Genomic DNA, 14,165 nt, shown 5'->3' on the forward strand with positions numbered 1-14,165 from the left:
TCTTCTTCTCCAGAACAACCATGTTGTCTCCAGAACAACCAACGCCAGCCTGTACAACAAAGTGTTTGTGGAGCAGTTTGAGGAGACTCCTCTGCTTGTGGCGGTTCTCACATACATGGGCTATGGGATCCTCACCATCTTCGGGTACCTGCGGGACTTCCTCCGGCACTGGGGCATGGAGAAGTGCCATGTAGCCAGAGAAAGGGAAGAGCAGAAGGTAAGAGATGTAGATTACTTTTTCTTTGGAGGCTATTCACTTTTTTTCTGTTTAGCTCCTGTCTTGGATGGGTGTTTGTTCTCGCTGACAGATCTAGAATTGGATTACCCCGCCCCTGAATTGGATTACCCCGCCCCTGAATTGGATTACCCCGCCCCTGAATTGGATTACCCCGCCCCTGAATCGGATTACCCCGCCCCTGAATCGGATTACCCCGCCCCTGAATTATTATTTTTGAACCATTAACCTCTCTGGGATGCTAGCGTCACACCTGGCCAAAAGCCAGGGGAAGTGCAGAGTGCCAAATTCAAATAAATGATTATAAAAATCTAACTTTCATTAAATCACACATGCAAGATAGCAAATTAAAGCTACACTTGTTATGAATCCAGCCAACATGTCAGATTTCAGAAAGGCTTTTCGGCGAAAGCAAACGATGCTATTATCTGAGGATAGCACCTTCCTAAACAAAGATAAACCCTATTTCAACCCTGCAGGCGCGACACAAAACGCAGAAATAAAAATATAATTCATGCCTTTACCTTTGACGAGCTTCTTTTGTTGGCACTCCAATATGTCCCATAAAGATCACAAATGGTCATTTTGTTCGAATAGTTCCGTCGGTGTCTATCCAAAATGTCCATTTGATCCACTTGATCCAGAAAAACACTGGTTCCAACTTGCTCAACGTGACTACAAAATATCTCAAAAGTTACCTGTAAACTTTGCCAAAACATTTCAAACTACTTTTGTAATACAAAGGTATTTTTTTACGTAAATAATCAATCAAATTGAAGATGGGATGATCTGTGTTCAATACAGGAGGAAAACAAACTGTAGCTAGCTTTCTGGTCACGCGCCTCTATCTAACAGTACACTTCAAGTGACCCTTGTTCAAGATGGCTGTACCTCTTCATTACACAAAGGAATAACCTCAACCAATTTCTAAAGACTGTTTACATCCATTGAAAGCGATAGGAACTGCAAGTAGGTCCCTTAGAAATCTGGATTCCCAATGAAAAACCATTGAAAAGAGAGTGACCTCAAAAAAAATGAAATCAGAATGGTTTGTCCTCGGAGTTTCGCCTGCTAAATAAGTTCTGTTGTACTCACAGACAAGATTCAAACAGTTTTAGAAACTTCAGAGTGGTTTCTATCCAAATCTACTAATATCTTATCTTTCTGGGGATGAGTAGCAGGCAGTCGAATTTGGGCATATATTTCATCCGGACGTGAAAATACTGCCCCCTGTCACCAAGAAGTTAAGGGTTTGGAGAAATAACTGACCCTGTGTCAGTGGTTACTGGTTAGGGGCAACCTCTGTCTACCTACCTCCTTTGCCATTCATTCATTGCTTCTGCTTTAAAACGCCCCTCTAAAACGCCCCTCTAAAACCCCTCTCTAAAACAGTTTTATGATGTAGGCTGTTACAGTGCTAATATTTACTCTGGTGCTGTGTGAATAGGGAGTGAAATATGCCTGAACAATACAGGCGTGTAACATGGGAAGGTGTGAAAGTGATTTCTCCATTCACATTCCACTACAAAACCTGTTTTCTGTAAACCTCAATGTTCAGTGCAACCGCTGTGCCAAACCAGTTGTCCTGAAGCTGTAAAAGAGACGCACCTATTCCTGTGAGAAATGTGCGTTTGTCTATAAACACTCTTTCTGGCAATAGCTAGTGCACACCAAATGCTTTTGAACAGTTAGGTCAAACGATTTCTTTGAAAGCTTGTGTGTTTGCATAAATTCAGACCGTGGTATTGATTCCAACAATGACTGACTCTGTCTGTCTCTGTGTTTTTCTAGGACTTTGTTCCACTGTACCAGGACTTTGAGAACTTCTACACCCGGAATCTATACATGCGTATCCGTGACAACTGGAACAGGCCGATCTGCAGTGTTCCAGGAGCCAAGATGGACCTGTTGGAGAGGGCCTCCAAAGACTACAACTGGACCTTCCAGTGAGTGGCCCATCCCAACCATAATAACTCTGTTAGAGTTTGTATTTGGTTGTATTTGCTACTGTACACTCTGGACCTGGCTTTTACAGGGAGTAGATGGGTCTGTGTGAGAACTGGACCTGGCTTTTACAGGGAGTAGATCGGTCTGTGTGAGAACTGGACCTGGCTTTTACAGGGAGTAGATGGGTCTGTGTGAGAACTAGCCATGGCTTTTACAGGGAGTAGATGGGTCTGTGTGAGAACTGGACCTGGCTTTTACAGGGAGTAGATCGGTCTGTGTGAGAACTGGACCTGGCTTTTACAGGGAGTAGATGGGTCTGTGTGAGAACTGGACCTGGCTTTTACAGGGAGTAGATGGGTCTGTGTGAGAACTGGACCTGGCTTTTACAGGGAGTAGATGGGTCTGTGTGAGAACTGGACCTGGCTTTTACAGGGAGTAGATGGGTCTGTGTGAGAACTGGACCTGGCTTTTACAGGGAGTAGATGGGTCTGTGTGAGAACTGGACCTGGCTTTTACAGGGAGTAGATGGGTCTGTGTGAGAACTGGACCTGGCTTTTACACGGAGTAGATGGGTCTGTGTGAGAACTGGACCTGGCTTTTACATGGAGTAGATGGGTCTGTGTGAGTTACTAGCCATGGCTTTTACAGGGAGCAGATGGGTCTATGTGAGAACTAGCCATGGCTTTTACAGGGAGTAGATGGGTCTGTGTGAGAACTAGCCATGGCTTTTACAGGGAGTAGATGGGTCTGTGTGAGAACTGGACCTGGCTTTTACAGGGAGTAGATGGGTCTGTGTGAGAACTGGACCTGGCTTTTACAGGGAGTAGATGGGTCTGTGTGAGAACTAGCCATGGCTTTTACAGGGAGTAGATGGGTCTGTGTGAGAACTAGCCATGGCTTTTACAGGGAGTAGATGGGTCTGTGTGAGAACTAGCCATGGCTTTTACAGGGAGTAGATGGGTCTGTGTGAGAACTAGCCATGGCTTTTACAGGGAGTAGATGGGTCTGTGTGAGAACTAGCCATGGCTTTTACAGGGAGTAGATGGGTCTGTGTGAGAACTAGCCATGGCTTTTACAGGGAGTAGATGGGTCTGTGTGAGAACTAGCCATGGCTTTTACAGGGAGTAGATGGGTCTGTGTGAGAACTAGCCATGGCTTTTACAGGGAGTAGATGGGTCTGTGTGAGAACTAGCCATGGCTTTTACAGGGAGTAGATGGGTCTGTGTGAGAACTAGCCATGGCTTTTACAGGGAGTAGATGGGTCTGTGTGAGAACTAGCCATGGCTTTTACAGGGAGTAGATGGGTCTGTGTGAGAACTAGCCATGGCTTTTACAGGGAGTAGATGGGTCTGTGTGAGAACTAGCCATGGCTTTTACAGGGAGTAGATGGGTCTGTGTGAGAACTAGCCATGGCTTTTACAGGGAGTAGATGGGTCTGTGTGAGAACTAGCCATGGCTTTTACAGGGAGTAGATGGGTCTGTGTGAGAACTAGCCATGGCTTTTACAGGGAGTAGATGGGTCTGTGTGAGAACTAGCCATGGCTTTTACAGGGAGTAGATGGGTCTGTGTGAGAACTAGCCATGGCTTTTACAGGGAGTAGATGGGTCTGTGTGAGAACTAGCCATGGCTTTTACAGGGAGTAGATGGGTCTGTGTGAGAACTAGCCATGGCTTTTACAGGGAGCAGATGGGTCTGTGTGAGAACTAGCCATGGCTTTTACAGGGAGTAGATGGGTCTGTGTGAGAACTAGCCATGGCTTTTACAGGGAGTAGATGGGTCTGTGTGAGAACTAGCCATGGCTTTTACAGGGAGTAGATGGGTCTGTGTGAGAACTAGCCATGGCTTTTACAGGGAGTAGATGGGTCTGTGTGAGAACTAGCCATGGCTTTTACAGGGAGTAGATGGGTCTGTGTGAGAACTAGCCATGGCTTTTACAGGGAGTAGATGGGTCTGTGTGAGAACTAGCCATGGCTTTTACAGGGAGTAGATGGGTCTGTGTGAGAACTAGCCATGGCTTTTACAGGGAGTAGATGGGTCTGTGTGAGAACTAGCCATGGCTTTTACAGGGAGTAGATGGGTCTGTGTGAGAACTAGCCATGGCTTTTACAGGGAGCAGATGGGTCTGTGTGAGAACTAGCCATGGCTTTTACAGGGAGTAGATGGGTCTGTGTGAGAACTAGCCATGGCTTTTACAGGGAGTAGATGGGTCTGTGTGAGAACTAGCCATGGCTTTTACAGGGAGTAGATGGGTCTGTGTGAGAACTAGCCATGGCTTTTACAGGGAGTAGATGGGTCTGTGTGAGAACTAGCCATGGCTTTTACAGGGAGTAGATGGGTCTGTGTGAGAACTAGCCATGGCTTTTACAGGGAGTAGATGGGTCTGTGTGAGAACTAGCCATGGCTTTTACAGGGAGTAGATGGGTCTGTGTGAGAACTAGCCATGGCTTTTACAGGGAGTAGATGGGTCTGTGTGAGAACTGGACCTGGCTTTTACAGGGAGCAGATGGGTCTGTGTGAGAACTAGCCATGGCTTTTACAGGGAGTAGATGGGTCTGTGTGAGAACTAGCCATGGCTTTTACAGGGAGTAGATGGGTCTGTGTGAGAACTAGCCATGGCTTTTACAGGGAGCAGATGGGTCTGTGTGAGAACTAGCCATGGCTTTTACAGGGAGTAGATGGGTCTGTGTGAGAACTAGCCATGGCTTTTACAGGGAGTAGATGGGTCTGTGTGAGAACTGGACCTGGCTTTTACAGGGAGTAGATGGGTCTGTGTGAGAACTAGCCATGGCTTTTACAGGGAGTAGATGGGTCTGTGTGAGAACTAGCCATGGCTTTTACAGGGAGTAGATGGGTCTGTGTGAGAACTAGCCATGGCTTTTACAGGGAGTAGATGGGTCTGTGTGAGAACTAGCCATGGCTTTTACAGGGAGTAGATGGGTCTTTGTGAGAACTAGCCATGGCTTTTACAGGGAGTAGATGGGTCTGTGTGAGAACTAGCCATGGCTTTTACAGGGAGTAGATGGGTCTGTGTGAGAACTAGCCATGGCTTTTACAGGGAGTAGATGGGTCTGTGTGAGAACTAGCCATGGCTTTTACAGGGAGTAGATGGGTCTGTGTGAGAACTAGCCATGGCTTTTACAGGGAGTAGATGGGTCTGTGTGAGAACTAGCCATGGCTTTTACAGGGAGTAGATGGGTCTGTGTGAGAACTAGCCATGGCTTTTACAGGGAGTAGATGGGTCTGTGTGAGAACTAGCCATGGCTTTTACAGGGAGTAGATGGGTCTGTGTGAGAACTAGCCATGGCTTTTACAGGGAGTAGATGGGTCTGTGTGAGAACTAGCCATGGCTTTTACAGGGAGTAGATGGGTCTGTGTGAGAACTAGCCATGGCTTTTACAGGGAGTAGATGGGTCTGTGTGAGAACTAGCCATGGCTTTTACAGGGAGTAGATGGGTCTGTGTGAGAACTAGCCATGGCTTTTACAGGGAGTAGATGGGTCTGTGTGAGAACTAGCCATGGCTTTTACAGGGAGTAGATGGGTCTGTGTGAGAACTAGCCATGGCTTTTACAGGGAGTAGATGGGTCTGTGTGAGAACTAGCCATGGCTTTTACAGGGAGTAGATGGGTCTGTGTGAGAACTAGCCATGGCTTTTACAGGGAGTAGATGGGTCTGTGTGAGAACTAGCCATGGCTTTTACAGGGAGTAGATGGGTCTGTGTGAGAACTAGCCATGGCTTTTACAGGGAGTAGATGGGTCTGTGTGAGAACTAGCCATGGCTTTTACAGGGAGTAGATGGGTCTGTGTGAGAACTAGCCATGGCTTTTACAGGGAGTAGATGGGTCTGTGTGAGAACTAGCCATGGCTTTTACAGGGAGTAGATGGGTCTGTGTGAGAACTGGACCTGGCTTTTACAGGGAGTAGATGGGTCTGTGTGAGAACTAGCCATGGCTTTTACAGGGAGTAGATGGGTCTGTGTGAGAACTAGCCATGGCTTTTACAGGGAGTAGATGGGTCTGTGTGAGAACTAGCCATGGCTTTTACAGGGAGTAGATGGGTCTGTGTGAGAACTAGCCATGGCTTTTACAGGGAGTAGATGGGTCTGTGTGAGAACTAGCCATGGCTTTTACAGGGAGTAGATGGGTCTGTGTGAGAACTAGCCATGGCTTTTACAGGGAGTAGATGGGTCTGTGTGAGAACTAGCCATGGCTTTTACAGGGAGTAGATGGGTCTGTGTGAGAACTAGCCATGGCTTTTACAGGGAGTAGATGGGTCTGTGTGAGAACTAGCCATGGCTTTTACAGGGAGTAGATGGGTCTGTGTGAGAACTAGCCATGGCTTTTACAGGGAGTAGATGGGTCTGTGTGAGAACTAGCCATGGCTTTTACAGGGAGCAGATGGGTCTGTGTGAGAACTAGCCATGGCTTTTACAGGGAGTAGATGGGTCTGTGTGAGAACTAGCCATGGCTTTTACAGGGAGTAGATGGGTCTGTGTGAGAACTAGCCATGGCTTTTACAGGGAGTAGATGGGTCTGTGTGAGAACTAGCCATGGCTTTTACAGGGAGTAGATGGGTCTGTGTGAGAACTAGCCATGTTTTTATTTTTTTATTTAACTAGGCAAGTCAGTTAAGAACAAACTCTTATTTTCAATGACGGCCTGGGAACAGTGGGTTAAATGCCTTGTTCAGGGGCAGTATGACAGATTTGTACCATGTCAGCTCAGGGATTCGAACTTGCAACCTTTCAGTTTCTAGTCCAACGCTCTAACCACTAGACTACGCTGCCCCCCCCAAATGTCATGGAAGGGTCTTTCATGCCCCCTCTATCACCTACAGGTCATTGCCCTGCTTACAATGATAAGAGAGGAAAGTCTATCTGGGGACAAACATGATGTGTAGAAACCAACAGACAATATCTGTCACGTATCGTTGTGTGGTAATGGTGAACCTCATTCACTCTTTGCTAGGCATGATATGCTGTTGTCACAACTGCATGCAAGTGTTAGGGAACCCGTCAAGAACAAGTTAAAAACTAAACCTGATGTTATTGTCAACTCGATAGATACTCTTGCTGCTTGTCAACACTCACAAGTACAGTATAAAACCAAAAAAAACAGAAGCCTTGGTTTGGTGTGTTTAGCGTTATAAGAAGGTTTTTAAATACAGGACAATGTAAGATCAGACCTCCTCCAACACAACATTAGTTCTGTCTCGTCAGAGTTGTCTTTCTATCCAGACACACAGGCAAGCTGGTGAAAGACGTGATCAACATGGGTTCATATAACTACCTGGGCTTTGCTGAGAACACTGGGAGGTGTGCCGACGCTGCCACAGAGTCCACCCACCACTATGGCATTGGAGTGGGTAGCACCCGCTATGAGATGGGTAAGACATGGATATAATCACCTTCTTGTTGGGAACGAGGGCCGTTTTGTTTTTAAACCACTCTGTGGACCGCAAGTAGAGCATGTTGCTTACAACGGCAGGATAGTGGGTTCGATTCCCGGGACCACCAGTACCTAAAATGTATGCACGCGTGACTGTTAAGTCGCATGGATAAACGTATCTTCTAAATGGCTAATGTTATTTAGAAGGAAGCGCTGATACACAACATTGGTAAAATATCCACTGCAGACAACCTTCTGGGGACAAACTGACCCACTCATTCTGTTGTTGGGCTTGGTTGTGCCATCTACTTCAGTAGTTTTGCCATTTTTAAAGGAAACAAGGAATCAAAAGTCCTCTGTTGTCATGTACCCCACAATGACACAGTAGAACGACATGTTGGACGTTAACATTCTAGTCAAGTCGTCCTCCATGCGTGGTTTATGTCAGGCCTTTATGTGCAGCAAGCCGTTGTTCTGAGGTAGTGCATCTTTGTGTTGTTGTATGCAGTTAAAAATGAATAGTGATGTTGATTTTAGAGCATCACTGTAACTGAGCTGGATCCTAGTGAGTTTTAGTACATCTGTATTGATGTCATGCACACTTTATGTTGACATGAACACTTGTTAAAGTAAGACATCCCTTTTGTTTCCATCTTTCTGTTCCTGCTGTGTCCAGGTAACCTGGACATCCATGAGGAGTTGGAACAGCTGGTTGCTAGGTTCCTGGGGGTGGAGTCATCTATGGCCTTTGGGATGGGCTTCGCTACCAACTCCATGAACATTCCGGCTCTGGCTGGAAAGGTAGGGATAAAAATATATATTTATTTCTCACATGCTTCGTAAACAACAGGTAAATGGTTACCTACGCGTCCTTATCTAACAATGTATATTTAGAGATTCATTAAAACAGAGAAATAGTGACGCAAGCAATAAATACACAGTGAATAACGAATACAAATATTAAGTTCATATAACATGTCTGTTTTACAGGTAGAATAGAATATAACATGGCTGTTTTACAGGTAGAATAGAATATAACATGGCTGTTTTACAGGGAGTATATAATATAACATGGCTGTTTTACAGGGAGTATATAATATAACATGTCTGTTTTACAGGGAGTATATAATATAACATGGCTGTTTTACAGGGAGAATATAATATAACATGTCTGTTTTACAGGGAGTATATAATATAACATGGCTGTTTTACAGGGAGTATAGAATATAACATGGCTGTTTTACAGGGAGTATATAATATAACATGGCTGTTTTACAGGGAGTATAGAATATAACATGGCTGTTTTACAGGTAGAATATAATATAACATGGCTGTTTTACAGGTAGAATAGAATATAACATGGCTGTTTTACAGGGAGTATAGAATATAACATGGCTGTTTTACAGGGAGTATATAATATAACATGGCTGTATACAGGGAGTATAGAATATAACATGGCTGTTTTACAGGGAGTATATAATATAACATGGCTGTATACAGGGAGTATAGAATATAACATGGCTGTTTTACAGGGAGTATATAATATAACATGGCTGTTTTACAGGGAGTATATAATATAACATGGCTGTATATAATATAACATGGCTGTATATAATATAACATGGCTGTTTTACAGGGAGTATAGAATATAACATGGCTGTTTTACAGGGAGTATATAATATAACATGGCTGTTTTACAGGGAGTATATAATATAACATGGCTGTATACAGGGAGTATATAATATAACATGGCTGTTTTACAGGGAGTATATAATATAACATGGCTGTATACAGGGAGTATATAATATAACATGGCTGTTTTACAGGGAGTATATAATATAACATGGCTGTATATAATATAACATGGCTGTTTTACAGGGAGTATAGAATATAACATGGCTGTTTTACAGGGAGTATATAATATAACATGGCTGTTTTACAGGGAGTATAGAATATAACATGGCTGTTTTACAGGTAGAATAGAATATAACATGGCTGTTTTACAGGGAGTATAGAATATAACATGGCTGTTTTACAGGGAGTATATAATATAACATGGCTGTTTTACAGGGAGTATATAATATAACATGGCTGTTTTACAGGGAGTATATAATATAACATGGCTGTTTTACAGGGAGTATAGAATATAACATGGCTGTTTTACAGGGAGTATATAATATAACATGGCTGTTTTACAGGGAGTATAGAATATAACATGGCTGTTTTACAGGGAGTATATAATATAACATGGCTGTATACAGGGAGTATATAATATAACATGGCTGTTTTACAGGGAGTATATAATATAACATGGCTGTTTTACAGGGAGAATAGAATATAACATGGCTGTTTTACAGGTAGAATAGAATATAACATGGCTGTTTTACAGGGAGTATATAATATAACATGGCTGTTTTACAGGGAGTATATAATATAACATGGCTGTTTTACAGGTAGAATAGAATATAACATGGCTGTTTTACAGGGAGTATATAATATAACATGGCTGTTTTACAGGTAGAATAGAATATAACATGGCTGTTTTACAGGGAGTATATAATATAACATGGCTGTTTTACAGGGAGTATAGAATATAACATGGCTGTTTTACAGGGAGTATATAATATAACATGGCTGTTTTACAGGGAGTATATAATATAACATGGCTGTTTTACAGGGAGTATATAATATAACATGGCTGTATACAGGGAGTATATAATATAACATGGCTGTTTTACAGGGAGTATATAATATAACATGGCTGTTTTACAGGGAGTATATAATATAACATGGCTGTTTTACAGGGAGTATATAATATAACATGGCTGTTTTACAGGGAGTATATAATATAACATGGCTGTTTTACAGGGAGTATATAATATAACATGGCTGTATACAGGGAGTATATAATATAACATGGCTGTTTTACAGGGAGTATATAATATAACATGGCTGTTTTACAGGGAGTATATAATATAACATGGCTGTTTTACAGGGAGTATATAATATAACATGGCTGTTTTACAGGGAGTATATAATATAACATGGCTGTTTTACAGGGAGTATATAATATAACATGGCTGTATACAGGGAGTATATAATATAACATGGCTGTTTTACAGGGAGTATATAATATAACATGGCTGTTTTACAGGGAGTAAATATAACATGGCTGTTTTACAGGGAGTATATAATATAACATGGCTGTTTTACAGGGAGTATATAATATAACATGGCTGTATACAGGGAGTATATAATATAACATGGCTGTTTTACAGGGAGTATATAATATAACATGGCTGTTTTACAGGGAGTAAATATAACATGGCTGTTTTACAGGGAGTATATAATATAACATGGCTGTTTTACAGGGAGTATGTAATATAACATGGCTGTATATAATATAACATGGCTGTATATAATATAACATGGCTGTATACAGGGAGTATATAATATAACATGGCTGTATACAGGGAGTATGTACAGGGGGTCCCACGGGATTCCTGACCCCTTCCATCAGCTCACTCTCGCGCCTCTCTCCACTTGGCTACCTCAGATACCAACCTCCATCAGTAGGCTAAATGAGGAAGCCTTCAGTAGAGGAGTTGAAACGTTGTAGCCAAGGACCCATCATTAACATTAGTTAATTAGTTTTATCTACATTTGATGGAGTCGTCTGTAACAGGAAAGGAACCAGAACACGGCTTGTTAAATAGGCTGCCAACCAGAGAGAGTGACAAGCAGCCTGAAGCATCATCGGTGTTCTGCTTCCTAACAACTTTACCATCAGGCCCAGTAGTTTGTTTATTTAACTAAAGCCCTGCTGTCTGAGGTGAGGAGGGAAATGAACATAGATTGACTTATGCAGTCCTGCCACTCAGGTTTTATGATCTGTTAATGTGTGCTCTGCTGTAGGCTGCAGATTTCTGCAGTGCTGAGCAGACAGTCCTGTTGGGGGTGTCTGTCCTCATCTTTCAGCCTTAACTAATCTACATTACAGAGACGTAGGCCTACAGTCAGTGCATTTAACTAAGATATAGGTAAGACGACCACATATCACTGTCGCATTTTGCATTTCTGAAATTATTTTCAATACTTCCTAATCAAACACAATGTCTACATATTTCTGCGTGCAAAAATGAGCACAGGGCCGGAGTGATTATTTTTATCTGGAAGGGACAGGAATGTTCCGGGGGTATAGACCTGTTGTGTGATCAGGAATGTTCCGGGGGTATAGACCTGTTGTGTGATCAGGAAAGACTGGACAGGAATGTTCCGGGGTTATAGACCTGTTGTGTGATCAGGAAAGACTGGACAGGAATGTTCCGGGGTTATAGACCTGTTGTGTGATCAGGAAAGACTGGACAGGAATGTTCCGGGGTTATAGACCTGTTGTGTGATCAGGAAAGACTGGACAGGAATGTTCCGGGGTTATAGAACTGTTGTGTGATCAGGAATGTTCCGGGGTTATAGAACTGTTGTGTGATCAGGAATGTTCCGAGGTTATAGACCTGTTGTGTGATCAGGAAAGACTGGACAGGAATGTTCCGGGGTTATAGAACTGTTGTGTGATCAGGAATGTTCCGGGGTTATAGAACTGTTGTGTGATCAGGAATGTTCCGAGGTTATAGACCCGTTGTGTGATCAGGAAAGACTGGACAGGTATGGATTTGAACTCCTGTGTCAACCTGTACTATGCACTATCCTCTGTAGTGGCTTGTGATTGGAGGACAGGCAGTTGCCATACTAGCCAGTGATGCAGCCGGTCAAGACGCTCTCAGTGGAACAGCTGTAGAACTTTGTGAGGATCTGAGGGCCCATGCTGAATCTGTTCAGCCTCATGAGGGGGAAGAGGTGTTGTTTTTTCCTCTTCATGACTGGGTTGCTGTGTGGGGACCATAATATTTCCTTATTGGTGTGGACATTGAAGAACTGGAAGCTCTCGACCTGCTCCACTACAGCCTTTTTGATTTAAATGAGGGCGTGCTCAGCCCTCCGTTTCCTGGTGTCCACGATCAGCGACTTTGTATTGCTGAGGTTGAGGGAGAGGTTGTTGTCCTGGCACCACACTGTCTCTGACCTCCCTATAGGCTGTCTCATCGTCATTGGTGATCAGGCCTACCACCGTCTTCTGCAGGGTGAACAGGGAGTACAGGAGGGGACTGAGCACGCACCGCTCAGGGGCCCCGTGTTGAGGTTCCGCATGGGGGATGTTTTGTTGCCTACCCCCACCACCTGGGGGCAGCCGATCAGGAAGTCGGGAATCCAGTTGCAGAAGGAAGTGTTCAGTCCCAGGGTCCTTATCTTAGTGATGAGCTTTCAGGGCACTATGGTGTTGAATGCTGAGCTGTAGTCAATTAACAGCATTCTCACTTAGGTGTTCCTTTTGTCCAGGTGGGAAAGGGCAGTGCGGAGTGCAAAATAGATTGTCTCATCTGTGGATTTGTTTGGGCGGTATGTGACTTGGAGTGGGTCCATTCAATGTTTGCAGACTCCAAGGAGAGTCTGCGTTACAACTTCAGCTTTAAGCACTAAGTGATTTTGTCTCTCTCTGACCCAGACAAAGTGGTCTTGTCTCAATTCTACGAAATGATTTAGTTAAGAGGTAAATCCGGCTGAGCATATCACACCGAGATGAAAACACAATGGCTGGATTCGTTTGACTGTCACCGTTAATTTTCCTTCTCCCAAGCTCAGCTCACTCGCTCAGAGGAAGAGATAATCGACTCTTTGTCTGGATAGGCCAGAAAATGTGACACGTCACTTCTTATGCAAATGTAGGGTCTGAAACCTGACACTTGGAAACAGAGAGCAGACAGCTGGGGCTTTTTGGCATTATAAGGCAAGGGACACTACGGCGTTCACAGAGCGCTTTCCACACTAACATGTCATTGGCCACCCCCATCTCTCTGCCCCTCTCTCTCTCTCGCCACCCCCATCTCTCTGCCCCTCTCTCTCTCTCTCGCCACCCCCATCTCTCTGCCCCTCTCTCTCTCTCCACCCCCATCTCTCTGCCCCTCTCTCTCTCTCTCTCTCTCTCTCCACCCCATCTCTCTGCTCCTCTCTCTCTCTCTCTCTCCACCCCATCTCTCTGCTCCTCTCTCTCTCCACCCCATCTCTCTGCTCCTCTCTCTCTCCACCCCATCTCTCTGCTCCTCTCTCTCTCCACCCCCATCTCTCTCTGACTCATATAATCCTTTACTTCTCCTCCTCTAAGTTTTGTTTTGACAAAAAGTAAAGTAGAAGTCTCTGACTGGCAGGCGCGTGGTCGTCCTCGTGAAAGTAGTCAAGACACTTCCTGTCTTGACAGACGTACACATTGAGGAGAGGCGAAGGACCATTCACATGATCCTGACAGACTTCCTCCTCCTCGCCTCTTCTTGGAAATGACATCATTGCGTAATGCACTCATTCTGCTCAATCGTTCAATCACTAGATGATGGAATTGTGTAACTTGTCTTGTGGTAACTATACAATGGCTGTGGTATGATGTCTGAGGTGTCATTGACTGTGAGACTGCGTCTGTGACCCCCCCCCCCCTTCAGGGAGACTGTCCTGTATACCACGTTAGTGTTTTATACAATAGCTGTGGTGTGA

At 44.1% G+C, this 14,165-nt stretch overlaps 1 protein-coding gene across 2 annotated transcripts in view; it reads left to right on the forward strand.

The window, feature by feature from the left end:
- The window catches only part of LOC109866469 (serine palmitoyltransferase 2-like), a 43,508-nt gene that overhangs the window by 6,476 nt on the left and 22,867 nt on the right, over positions 1 to 14,165 (forward strand). For both annotated transcript variants that reach the window (XM_020455156.2, XM_031800432.1), the window contains exons 2-5: positions 14 to 217; positions 2,027 to 2,181; positions 7,418 to 7,566; positions 8,245 to 8,369. In XM_020455156.2, the coding sequence (XP_020310745.1) occupies positions 14 to 217; positions 2,027 to 2,181; positions 7,418 to 7,566; positions 8,245 to 8,369 (633 nt within the window). The remainder of the gene's footprint in view (positions 1 to 13; positions 218 to 2,026; positions 2,182 to 7,417; positions 7,567 to 8,244; positions 8,370 to 14,165) is intronic.

The sequence above is a fragment of the Oncorhynchus kisutch genome, linkage group LG21 (assembly GCF_002021735.2).
Source record: "Oncorhynchus kisutch isolate 150728-3 linkage group LG21, Okis_V2, whole genome shotgun sequence".
NCBI classification, from domain to species: Eukaryota; Metazoa; Chordata; class Actinopteri; order Salmoniformes; family Salmonidae; genus Oncorhynchus; species Oncorhynchus kisutch.